This window comes from Miscanthus floridulus, chromosome 6 (assembly GCF_019320115.1).
Source record: "Miscanthus floridulus cultivar M001 chromosome 6, ASM1932011v1, whole genome shotgun sequence".
Taxonomy (NCBI): Eukaryota; Viridiplantae; Streptophyta; class Magnoliopsida; order Poales; family Poaceae; genus Miscanthus; species Miscanthus floridulus.
In genome coordinates this window covers 35914000-35927578 of record NC_089585.1, presented here as the reverse complement: position 1 = coordinate 35927578, position 13579 = coordinate 35914000, and the positions used below count along the sequence as shown (strand labels likewise).

Genomic DNA, 13579 nt, shown 5'->3' with positions numbered 1-13579 from the left:
ATCATAATCAAAGACAATATCTGAACCTATAGATGATCATACCAAGCATAGCATTTTGCTGATAACAAAGCTACGAAATACAGAAACTGAAACAAAAATAAACTAAGACTAAGACACAAAAAATACAAAAACAGAACATAAAGAGAGAGACAGAGAGACACACATAGAAACAATTTAAAAAAACAAAAAACAAAACTAAAAATGAAACATGGCATAGACACAGATGCATACACACATACACAAAGAAAAAGAGAGAGACAGAAGAACTTAACTAAAAGTCAAACATCTTCAATATACAGCGTTCAACATATATGATTACAACGCAACCATGGCTGGTATTCATTAAAAAATAAAAAATTATATTCAAAACTAATCCTACTCATCCACATCATCATCATCATTTTGGCTACTAAACTTGCGATGATAAAGAGGACAGGAGGTATTGCGACTGAGCCACTCAAAAATGCAATGCTGATGAAAGACATGCGAGCAAGGCATTGCACGAAGCGTCGGTGTGGCATCCTCTAAGCTAGCTGCGTTGTCCTAATTTCTGTCAGCTAACGTCTAGAGGCAGATGGCACAAACATCATCCTTGGTCAGCAACACCTCTGTGAAACCAAGATTTGCTTCACGGGGGCGGGTGGGGATCGAGACGGGGGTGGAAGTGGGGAGTAGAATTGACGCAACCACATGTGGCTATCCACATATGGGCCTCTCCTGTGTCGTGTATAAAGCAATTCTTCCATCTAAACTCGAATGACAGGATACATTGGTCGAGGTTCTAGGGACTGCCGGAAACAAAACAAAACAACTCAATCTAATGAAAAAAACCATGAGTTAAAAAAACTCATGAAAAAATACAAGTATTATTAGGTAGCATTCCCAATATAGTATGTATTTGCGTACATTTTATATGAGTGTCTAATTCAAAAGGATTTGCCTAAACAAAAAAATATAGTCAAATTCTGATGACCAATCAGAAACACATCCACAAATGAAACTAAAAAAACTATATATGAACAAATGCAGACTACAGAGCTAAATACAGACATAACAAAGCAACGACAAAATGGACTGACCATATGCAAGAATGAACAAAAAATAACAAAAAAATATAAATTCAACTAAAAGTCAAAACAAATAAAAGACATTACCAAACATAAAAGTTGACAAGAGACCTATTAGACTTAGAAGTAGTTACAACAAAATTGCATATCAATTACACATATTGAACAACAATAAGTGAAATTGAAGTATACAACAACCACATAATTAAACGATCCATTCTAAAACCAAAATAGAACAACTATAAAAATCAACTAAACCACCTAACCGCAAGCAAACAAATATAATCAATTTTCTAAATAGAATTGAAATGGAATGTAAACTTGAAATGGCATGTAAACTTAAAATTAGAACAGTTACATAAAAAACTCTAAAAAAAGAAAAGAACTCAAGCACCATTAGCTGTTGCAGCTACAGTATGAATGGAGACAAACATAAGCTCTAATAATCAGTTTTCTTCTTCACTTGAAAAGCTACAAGTTATTGCATCAAATGAACAAAAAACAAAGCACCAGTAATCAAATTATAAGGCATTATTAGACCCTATACAAACCATTGAATAACAAACTAAACTAAAAGCTCATAAAAAAGCCCACATTAGAGTAATAAAAGAGCAACAAAACACAAGACGGAGTAAAATTACAATACAAATTCAGAATCCATAGCATACATCCAATTACTACTAAGAACAACCATGACTCAATTTCGACAGACAAACAATCCAATTCAATTAGTTTTATAACTAACAAACATAACGAAACCCTAACCAAAACAAACTGCGTATGAAGAAGAAAAAAAACTAGCAAACTAGATCTAGAACTGCTAATTATCAAGACAATGCGCAACTCAACAAAGACAAACTAAAAAACGCAGGAGAAAAGATTACGAGTCCAACTCACCGTAAATGCAACAAGTCCTTCAGATCAGGGTAACAACACCAACTGCAAAGACCGACTCAGCTTCAACCTACGACTCCGAGTACAACTCAACCTAGGACTCGAACTCGACCTCGAACTCCGCTTCGCTTGAGCCAAATCGAAACAAACGGAATCCATAATAAAAAAATCACTAACTAGAATGAGTAGATCTACAAAAACATGAGGGGAGAAACTCACCAACAATAGCAAATCAAAGTTCCATGAAGCGACCACACACCACCACCCTGCTGCGCCAAAGGGTTAAGAGAAGAAAACACAGAGCAAATCAAAATACGAGATTCACAAGATCTACAACTTCTAATAGAGAAATGGAGGAAGAACTCACCAATAACGGTGAATCGATGATAGAAAGACTATTCTGACTTAGGTATGCCTTCGCTAGCGCCCAAAACTCAGCCACCTACTGTGCCAAGGGATAAAAAGAAGAAAACACAGACCAAATCAACTCGAGAGCCAAAGGATCTACGACATCTGATTGAGAAATGGAGGAAGAAGTCACCAACGATGGTGAATCATCGATGGAAAGGCCGCTCCACCTCAGGTTCACCTCCACCACCGCCAATGATGTGGGCAAGATGAAAGAGTAGGGGGAAAGGAAATGAAAAGTTCAAAATAGTAAATACATGCGTTTCCCAAAAAAATGAGCTAACAAGTGGGCCAGACCGGGCAGAGAGCAAAATGCAAACAGTTGACAGGAGGGATGAAGAAGGGCAGAGATCATGCTAGAGCTAGATCTGACGGCCACAAAATTCGTGTGAGCCAAAGCAAAGATTCACACATGCAAAATATAGTTTTTCTATAAAATAAAGGCCTGTTTTGGAAGTGTTTCTAGGGGCTTTGGCTCTCGTAGAATAAGCCAGGTTCATTGAAGCCCCCAAAAACATGACTTCATCTCTAACCAATTCATATGGATGAGTGTGTTCTTTTGTGAATAGTGTTATGACTCATGAACAGTGTAGGAACTGAAGGAGTAGCTGAGCTCTCCTAAATGGGGTCCAAACTAGAAGCCTCCATCCCCTCCGGGTAATGTACGGCGTTTGGTGCATTTGAACACACCAAAACTCTTCGGTGTGTTCACCAGAACTCTCCGGTGGTGTAGTTTTGGGCGAGAACATGCACCAGAACTCTTTAGTGGTTCACCGAAGAAGTCATCGGAGCTTTGAATAGTGTAAGAGCTAATTTGAAGTAGTCATTGGGGTGACTGTTGGAAAGCTCCGGTGCAGCATCGAAAGTCTCCATGCCATCATAGACTACTCAAGTGCATAATGGCTAGTTTCTTGAGTGGGCTTATAAATAGGAAGTTTGCTCTGGCATGTAAGCTCTCGTGGACCCCTTGGCTAATATCCACGCCCATTAGAGCTCTAGGAAACCTCCACTCACATTTTCTTAGTTGAGATTGCATTTGAGTGAGATTGGAGTTGATCTAGTGCATATGCATTTACAGTTTGCATCTAGTGGTACTATTGGCTGGTGTTTGTTGCTGATTTTTTGTTACTCTTGGTGGTTTCTATTGATATTTCTTATGGTCAAATGAATAATTCTGCAAGCGCGCATAATATTGTTATAGCACTTTACTTGGGAGTATTCCAAGCTATTGTATTTTCATCCTTAGGGAAAGCGTATGGTAAGAGCATTGATCAATATGATTTTCAATAATTATATCACCATCAATCACCTGAATCTAGATGGGGATAACAATAACATGGTTAATGTGACACCAAAGAACAGAAGGATAACTAAGATAAGCATCGCAGCTAGTGGGAGGACAATTTGTGATGTACAAGGTTCCTATGATCTTTCTACTACTTGCAATCAACTCTAGTGTAGAACTATAGAGATACTATCGAGCTAATAAATAGTAAAGTAGGATTCAATAGCACTTCAGGGCATGGCCCAAACAACAACAAAAAGGGTTGATAGAAATAGACCATTTTTGGACTCTACATTTTAAGAACCAGCCTAAACGTAGTATACCACGTAGGCTAGATGGGGTTGTCACGACCTACTAGCTACCACACATCTATGGGGCTGACCGTAATTTAAGGTACCCGATAGCATAAACACCACGTTTAAACTATATGCTACTCTAATCCCGGGTGAAGATTAGACTAGAGCATCCACTAAGGCATGAAGAATTCATGCTATTAATGATCCAGTTATTTTATACAAAGCTAAGATTATAGAACTATGGACTACTACAACAAGTAAGTAGTGCTAAAATGAAGTACTAAATTAAAATAAAGTAGAATGGTAATATATTGAATACTTGAAATGTCTTATAGAGGGAAAGATACAAAGAGCTATACTAGACTCTTGAAGACTACTTCTAGAACCCGAGCAAAGCTCAACTCGACTCGACTCTAACTCCCAACTAAACTAACCTAAGCTAAAGAGATTTACAAGAGTGATTTCTTTTGTTTTGAGACTGATATGGCAACATTGGTATTTATAGTGATTTTGAGCAGGGGGTACTTATGGTCGTAGGAGAGGCAGTATCTCTGACATGGGGTTTCGCCTGATCCCCTATAGGGTTAGGTCATCATGGATTTCACTACCTCTTGATCCCACATTTCACAAAGCTTCTCCAAGTTGATTGATAGGTTTCCAAGGAGGTTATCACGACATAATGTTCTTCTTGCATAGTTGGGAGGCCCTTCAATCCACGAGAGAGATCATGGCATCCCCTAGGATCAAACGATCATTGAATCAACATGTAGGACTGCTTGAAAGTGTGTTTCTTTGATTATGCCACAAATTGAGCTCCACTGAGCCTTTGCCCAGGTCAACCGACGCATAGGGGGTCGAGCAAACCCCCAGGTGGACCCCTGGTGGCCCCCTTTTGTCCCATGTGTCCCTGCATTCACATATTGCCTAAAACAAGTGGAACCCCATTATTTATGTCAGGACCCAATGGTCATCCCAACTTGAACTTTTCAAAAATGCCCTTAGAAGCTCAGAACCCTAGCCAACTCCTCCTTGCACCTTGACCCAAAACCCTGCTACACCTCACAATGCGCTTGGATCATGAGTCTCCATCAACATTGGCACAAAGTCATAGCCTATATTTAGCTATTTTTCAGCATTGGACACTTCATCAACTTAGTGAAAGCCTTTGGACCTAGCTCTAGAAGGACAATGACCCTAGATTTGACTCTTAAACCTCATAACCTTCTCTAGTCAAACCAAGTCAACTTAGGTCAACCGAGATGCTATGCTTGTGGTGAGCCATGAGAAAGTTGGTGAAGGCCACAATCTCATCTCCGTAAGGGAATAGATCAATATAGTGAAGCCATTAAAGTGGTTGAAAGAAAACTGGCTTGAGCTTGACCTTTGGTGGTTGCTCTCGATTTCCTTAATGGAGATGTAGGTCCTTCTTAGTAGGAGCCAAACTTCAGAAAACAAATCCATGGTCTTCACTTTGGTTTGATTGGTTTTTGAGTTCTTGTTTTGATTTGTTCATTCCACTTGATCTACTTTGTTGTATGTGTTTGTGAGTGCAACTACTTTTTGGATTTGCTATTTGGAATATAAAGAAGCACATCTTCCAAGTTGACTTGAACTAGAACTGAATAGGCATAGTTTACATTTGACTTTCTATGTATTTCCTAAGTTAAAGTGTGGATAAACCTCTTGAGCACAATGTGGAAAATTCGTGGGAATGCGTGATTTTTAGTAGTTTTAACTTTGAAATGCAGGGACATCTTATAGAAACAAATGGAGGGACATCTAGTTTTTTTGGTAATTTACATATGACTTGTTTGAATGTAGAACCCTTGAATGCGTGATTTTTTATAGTGGACATAACTAATTCAAACCTTGAGATGCAGGGTTGTCTTATAGAAACAAATGGTGAGGAAGCACGATTTATATTTAAGTTTAATATGAACAATTATGACTTCATGTAGTATAAAATAATATGTTCAACTTATGTCGCATCATTATTTTATCATGTTAATTTTTGGAATAAAAGTGTAAACATATACTTGGCTATCTTGTTTACCATTATTGTAATCTTCCATAACCCCTTGTGTATTTTGGGTTGTTTATTATTCCATTACATACCCATTAAGCCATTACTATTTGGACCAGAAGTAAGTGCCTTATGATTATTCATGAGTAGTAGCAATGCTTTATGATTATTTATGATTAGCCTCATTTCATATGGATGAAGTCAAGCCGTAAGCCCATAACTTTGAAGGCAAAGCTTAATGGACATATTCATGACATACCTCATTCAATAAGAACATAGCCAAACCGTGTTGACCGTCGATCCATCTAGTTTGAAAATAACATTATTAGGGTCACATATTTAATGTGGCCTCTCAATTTGTGCCTAGACAGCTCATAAATTCATGACATCTTGTCGGTGTTTTGTCACCCGATGAGTGAATTTATACATCTGTTGCGCTGCTATAGGAAGACGATGGTAGCATCCAAAGACACAAGGAATTATGTTGGTTCAGGCCAGAGCCCTACGTCTAGTCTCAGAGAAAGATCGAGTGCATGTTCCTCGGTTGAATGCTCTGAAGTTCTTACAATGGGGTATGCAAGAAGAGTGAAAGAGGTAGGAGAGTGGAGAGGGACTGCCCGAATGGAGTCTCAAGAGTCCGTCCCCTTCGAAGGGTGCCCTAGCTGCCCTTATATAGAGTCCGGGGCCAGGCCACATACAAAGAGTTAGGTTCTCCCAACGGTGAGGTCGTGAGCCTGAGGAAGGGAGAAATCTAGTAATCTTGATCTGCAAGGAAGGCCATCTTGTCTTAGCATTGGTGCACGTCCCGGTGTGGCTGTCGTCATGGTCTTGTGCCCATGTCGCAGCATGGTGCGGCTTGATGCTACAGTGCCGTCCGTGTCGACACTATTAGCACGATGTTGTTTTGCCAGCTGCCATGTGTAGCGTGGGCTTGTTGTGGCCTTCTTCATCATCTTTGTCCTTCTGGAGGTGTCAGTTCAGGAGCAGGTGGCTGCCCTTGGGTCGTCGGTGGTCTTGCCGGTCGTTGAGCCGCTGACCACGATCCCGAGCTTCGGGGTCGTGGCCCTCGTTGGTTTGGTTGGCCTTGAAAGTCAAGGCTATAGTTGTGAGCCCCATCCCGTAGTGGGTGAGGCTGTATGCCCGTCCCATCGGGCGGTATTTAGACGGTGGGTTACCGTACCTGTCGTCACCGCCCGGTGGTCCTGTCTTGGCTGCGGCATGGCACAGGGATGGCGCTTGCTCTGAGATGGTTGTCCCTTCGGCCCTGGTGGACTGAGCAGGAGTTCCTTCCTTGTCAGAAACAGGTGTACTTGGTGCCGCTCAACCCCTCCCAGTCCCTCCCAGAGGTCGGGACCGAGGAGAGGTCGTGCTGCACCGTGCGTTGTGTGGTGAAGGGAAGAGGGGGAGGTTGTGGCTGACTCCCTTTCTTAGCGCTTGGCCTAGACCTGCGTAGCTTAGTTGGGCCGCAGTTGCTTGGGCTTGTACTAGCTTGTCTATCATGGGCCACCCGAGTGGCTAACTAATCGGTGTCTTGAGATACCCGACGTATCATAACCCCGACACATCTACTTTATGGCCAAGAAGGATACTCTATCATATATGTTTCCATACCATGTTTAGCTGCAGGCTTGTTTCTTTTTAAATAATATGTCAAAACATGACGAGATTATCTCACTTTTAAGCCATTTACCCCCAAATATCTCTAATGTAAGTTTCATAAATGTCTTACAACAAAAGGTTTCATAAATGTATTACAATGGAAGTTTTTGATTCTTTATGGCCGCACCATTGTGCAGAAAACATTTTCACAATTGAAAGAATAAGGGGAGTACTATGTATTTTTACGTCCTCCTCAAATATGAATCCAAAAATATTGCCATATCGATTTTGTTTTTAGATAACCATTCAATAGAATATATCGTGTTGGTGAGCAGGATCAATACCATGTTATTGCTTTTGAATGAATAAGGATAGCAGACCACAAATTTTTACCGCAATATCCTTTAGAGTTATTTCTTTTTTATTGTTATGATATTTGAATTTTAAAATACTTCCTCTATCTGCATGAACATTTTGGATTTAGAGGTCAACTTTATTAAGGATTGGTGAATAAATAGCTCTTAAAATATTGTTATACATTATACATGAAAATTGGTTATATAGATTCAATGTTATATTTTGTGGTCATGCTGTTTTTGTTTCCTGAAAAGCATTTTATGCTTGGAGGGTGTATTGTGCATTACTACTCCCTCCTCAAATATGTGAATGCTACGGGACCATGATTTGTTCACAAAATCTAATCACTGTTACACTATTCACAACAGACACATGGAGTTTGAACCTTAAAACACACACACACACACACACACACACACACACACACACACACATCTCATAGAAAATCAAGGAAGCATGCTTTTTAAAGTTTAATATGGACAATCATTTAGTATAAAACAACATGTGCAACTTATGTTGCATCGTTTATTTTTCTATGTCAAGTATTGGGAATAAAAGCGTAAATTTATACTTGGCCATCATGGCTATCGTTGCGCGCTGTAATATTCAATAACCCCTGTTATTCTGGGTTGTTGATTACTCCCTTACTAACCTATTCCTCCCTTGCTATTTGAACTATAGAATACGGTGCCTTATGAGTATTCATGAGTAGTGCCAGCACTTTACAATTATTCATGACCCGCCTCACTTCATATGAGGGGACTCAAAGCCCAAACCCGCAACTACTATCATTACATATAAATCGTGTTGATTTTTAGAATAAAAAGTATAAAACTACTTTTTTCCACAGCAGTGATGACCTGTCCGAGCTACTATTTGTTACTCTCAACGGTTTTTGACCCATTTTACCAGCGTTGACCATCTAACTTTTACGTTGACAGACAATGCTTAGTGAACATTCATGGTTGCCTCTCTCCTTGAGCAAGAACGTATCCAAAACGCGTCAACTGTCATTTCTAGCTATTTTGGATGCAATATTATCAGAATTGCATCTTCCATGTGGCCTCTCAATTTCCTCCTAGACAGCTCATAAATTCATCACATCTACTTTCTGGCCGAGAAGGGTTCTCGCTCATACATGTGTTATGTGTTAAGTACGTACCATGTGCCCTATTTCTTGCTAAATAAAAGAATTATTACATGTGAAAACACGACGAGATCCTCTTGCTTTTAAGTTACTAACCAAAAAAAAAAAGATTTGGAACGTTTTGCACACACAACTCATGCCCGGTCCCGGTCCTCGGATACTAAGAGTACCATCATTTTTATGTCACGGTGCTAATAATGACAAGAGCGGGTAGAGGATCGATGTGGTTGGAAGGAGAGGATACTCGTACAAGGGAGACGGGGGCAAATTGGGGGGTTTGGGTGGGTGCGCATAGAGACGAGGGCACCAGTGGTGGGTTTTGTCAAGGCCGGGAGGGACAGAGGTTCCACCCCTGCTAGTGGTTGGGGTTGGACTCCCCAAACCCACACGAGCGGCCTCCGAACCTGAACCCAAAAAAAACAATCTTCTCTCGGTCGGTCTCCCTCTCCCTCTCCCTGTCTGGCTGTGCAGTCTGCAGCAGGACGACACAAGAACAAGAACAACGCGGCTCTCTCTCCTCCCTTTTGCCATCAGTCTCAAAGTAAGGGAAGGGAAGCCTGAAAGCCCAGCGAAACCAATCGCATCTCCCCACGCGAAAAAGGCAGGCATCCAAAACCCAACCGGAGACGGAGGACGAGGTTACCCATCAATCAACAAGAGAGAGACCTACTGTACGTACCACGTAGAGTAGAGATCAGAGAAGAGGGCTATTTGTTAGCAAAAGCTAAAACAAGCAAGCATTTATTTGGTGCTTGTTTAGTTGTGATCAATTAGCCCGCCGCCGCCTCCTCCTATATCAGCCCGCCTCCCTTCCTTTGCAGTTGCAGTCCCTCCTTCCGTCTTCCACTGCTCCCACCTCTCCACAGAGCCTCGGTAACCGCCCGCCCGGGATGGCCGCCTTCTTCGGCGCTGCTCCGCCACCGCCGGCTCTCGCTTCGTTCCACCACGAGGAGCAGCAGCGTCATCACGACGCCGCCGAGGAGGTGTACCACGTGGACGACGTCGACGAGGGCGGTGCCGGCCAGGGGAAGCTCTGCGCCAGGGGACACTGGCGGCCCGCCGAGGACGCCAAGCTCAAGGAGCTCGTCGCGCAGTACGGGCCCCAAAACTGGAACCTCATCGCCGAGAGGCTCGACGGCAGATCAGGTAATGCGACTACGCAAACGCCAACGCAATGCAGCGCGCCGCTGGTTCGGCGCGCGGTCGTGTCTTGTGTTTCGCCTGGTTTCTCACTCTCTCTTGTCTGATGGAACCGCGCAGGGAAGAGCTGCCGCCTGCGGTGGTTCAACCAGCTGGACCCGCGGATCAACCGCCGGGCCTTCTCGGAGGAGGAGGAGGAGCGGCTGCTGGCGGCGCACCGCGCGTACGGCAACAAGTGGGCGCTCATCGCGCGCCTCTTCCCGGGCCGCACCGACAACGCCGTCAAGAACCACTGGCACGTCCTCATGGCGCGCAAGCAGCGGGACCAGACCGGCGCGCTCCGCCGCCGCAAGCCCTCCTCGTCGTCCTCGTCCTCGCCGGGCCCGGCGCCGCCGACGCCGACGCCACACTTCGCGCCCGTCGTCGTCCTCCACCACCACCACTACGCCGGCTCCCCTCCCATGCCACTGCACGCTGCCGCACAGTACACGGCGGCGGCGGACACCCGCGCGCACAGCGGCGGCGAGTCCGACGAGACCGCGTCCACCTGCACCACCGACCTCTCCCTCGGCTCCTCCGCCGCCCCCTGCTTCTACCAGAGTGGTACGTACAATGGCACGCGCCTTCCTCGTCGTCGTCGCTGGCTGCATGCTGTGCTCTGTCTGACGGCGTGGCGTTGGCGTGCCCACATGTCGTATCCAGACTAACGTTCCGTGTGTGTTCGTCCTCAGGCTACGACGTGGTCCCGCGCGCCGCGGCGTTCGCGCCGAGCGCGCGCTCCGCCTTCTCCGCGCCGTCGGCGACGGCGCGCCATGGCGAGGCACGCTCCGACGACAAGGTGTCGCTGCCCTTCTTTGACTTCCTCGGCGTCGGCCCGGCGTGATCGGGGGGCCGGCCCGGCACGGAGGCGGTGTACAGGAGGCGGTCGAACGACGAGAGCCCCGGTGGCGGTGGGTGAGGATGAACATGAACCCGCGCGTAGTTTAGCTTTAGGGTCCAGTTAATCATCAAGAACAAGGCCTGAGGGAGGAGGAGAGGAGAGGACAAGAATGGTGATGAACTATTGAACTGGTGTCGTGGCATTGCAGACTAACAACTCATCAGTTTTTGCTGCTGATGTTGCTAGTGATGGTATGGTGGTGGTTACTCAGCTTGTGTTGGGAGACGAGTTGCAATTGCAAGCACCACCAAGAACGAATGAGAGATGAATATGGATGCAGAAAGAAACCGCTTGCAACACAAACTGCAAGGCAAAGGGAGATCAGATCCTCTGCTGCCTCTCTTTTCACCCTGTCTCCCCACTCTCTTCTTTTCATGCTCTCTTCTGTTCTGTTCTAGTAGGATATTTATTTATTTTTCACTTTATTTCTTTTTTTCCCACTTCTCTTCCCTTTGTACGAAGAAGGATATCATGAACGCTACCGTTTCAGCAAAATAATAGTATTTTTCTCTCGTAATAAATCAGCATCAGTATCAATCGTTTTTTCAGCCAACCGAACAGGCTCAATTCCCTGCATTGCAATGCCTCCGCTGCATTGCGAATTTGCAATGTATGGCCCAGTTCGGTTGGCTGGAAAAATTTTATTGTGTGAGAAAACACTGTTATTTCGCTGAAACGGTAATGCTTATAAGTTCAAGCGACTTGTTCGGTTTGTTTTTTTAGCTGGAACAGTGTTTTTCTCTCACAACAATTCAGTCAGAACAGTGTTTTCAGCCAGTTTTAACTCAGTTTTAGCAAGTCGAACGGCCCCTGGTTTATGTCTCTGTCCTCTGTCACTGTGCCTGCAGCTCCAGGTCGGCGGACGAACGTGAACGTCGCCGAGCACAAACAAAACAAAGGCTCACTCAGTTTACTAAGCTGCGCGAGGCCGCGCGACAAGGGTAGTGTCTGCGCTCCCTGCGATGCAAAGCAAGGCCCCTTCTTGTTGCGTGGATCAATCAACAAGAACAACCCTCTGACATCAACGTTCCTTCTCATGTCATCCCGTAGCACAGCACAGGTCATTTTCACCCACCCCCCACCCCCAGCAGGCTCTCGCTCTCCGAAAACTTCCCTGCACTGCACTCTTCTCTCCCCTGCCCTGGTTTCGTGGGTTCCGTTGCTGGACTGTTGCCGCTGATTTCCTGCAAGCCAACGAAACTGCTGTTGCAACTCAAGATGGCAACGGCCCCGATACTCAACGGGTATTTGATCCATTAGAGAATGGTGATGGGATCATATTTTTACTCGTGGAGATCTAAATAGGCAAGAATCCATCCCCGACGGGTATAGCGGGTACGGGGACGTTCCCTGTTTACCCGTCCCCGTTACCCGTTGGGGAACCCGACTATTTAAGCTGTCATGCGAGTATTATGCCCAAAGAAGCTCAACATAGGTATTTTGGCCCAAATTTGAACAATCATATATATAGTTTGTGTGTTCTAGGAACCCTAGTTTAATTTTTCCGCACCATATCCGCCAGCAGCACAAGCACGCCTGCCTCACGAGCGCTTGTGCCCCTCGCTTCCTCAGTTCGGTCTCTCTACCACCTTTGCTCGTCCTCCTCGCAACCTCGCTCCTTCTCCTTGGCATTTCTGAGACTCCGACACTTAAACCCGGGTGAAAAAGAAACGTCTCCGATTACAAAGCTGCGACCCCAAGTGTCCTTGTTTATCGGGTATGCAGTACCCGTCGGGTATCTGTTACCCGACCGATGCCCGATGGGTACGGGGATGGGCAAGAATCTATACCCGAGACAGTTAACGGGGACGAGGACATGATGAATTCTCTGTAACAGGAAAGAGATCGTTCCGGTGATACCCAACGGGTACATCCCCGTTGCTATCCTTAGTTGAAACGCCAACGCCCATTGCTGTTAGGACTTGCGCAAGCAGCAGCACATCACGCTGCTGCCACTTCTGCTGCAGCTTCCACACTTCTTTACCCACTACTGTACTGTACTGAACTCTACTGAACTGGAAAAAGAAAAAGAAAACACGGTTAGTTCGCTGAAAAATACTGCTACAGTAGTTGGGCCAATAACAACTGATTCACTGTTTCAAAAACAGTGCGATGTGATCGACATGTGAGGAGGAAAGCTACTAGCGAGCCCTAATACAATAGACTTCACTAGACAGCAGATTAGTTTTGCATCCGTCAGCAGGGCGCAACTAAAGCATGGCTTGGTTTACAACAGGTTTGGTGCAGATTAGCAGTTCTGGTGAAGTTTGACTGGAGTTGTTGGGCATCCTATGCCATCGTCTAAACACAGATCAGGTCAGGCCTGCAGCCCTGCTGAATGGACGCAGGACTCAGTCACGATTTATGCTTAAGATCGCATTGCACACGGTGATGTATGGATCAACAGCAACTAAGTGATGTCG

At 44.6% G+C, this 13579-nt stretch overlaps 1 protein-coding gene across 1 annotated transcript; it reads left to right on the top strand.

Annotated features, from left to right (window-relative positions):
• The first annotated feature begins 9668 nt into the window (after positions 1-9668).
• LOC136455929 (transcription factor CSA-like) lies at positions 9669-11742 on the top strand. Its single transcript, XM_066455653.1, has 4 exons — positions 9669-9747; positions 9898-10222; positions 10337-10819; positions 10948-11742. The coding sequence occupies exons 2-4, from the start codon at positions 9967-9969 to the stop codon at positions 11097-11099; spliced, it is 891 nt and encodes a 296-aa protein (XP_066311750.1). The 5' UTR covers positions 9669-9747; positions 9898-9966; the 3' UTR covers positions 11100-11742.
• Positions 11743-13579: the final 1837 nt, after the last annotated feature.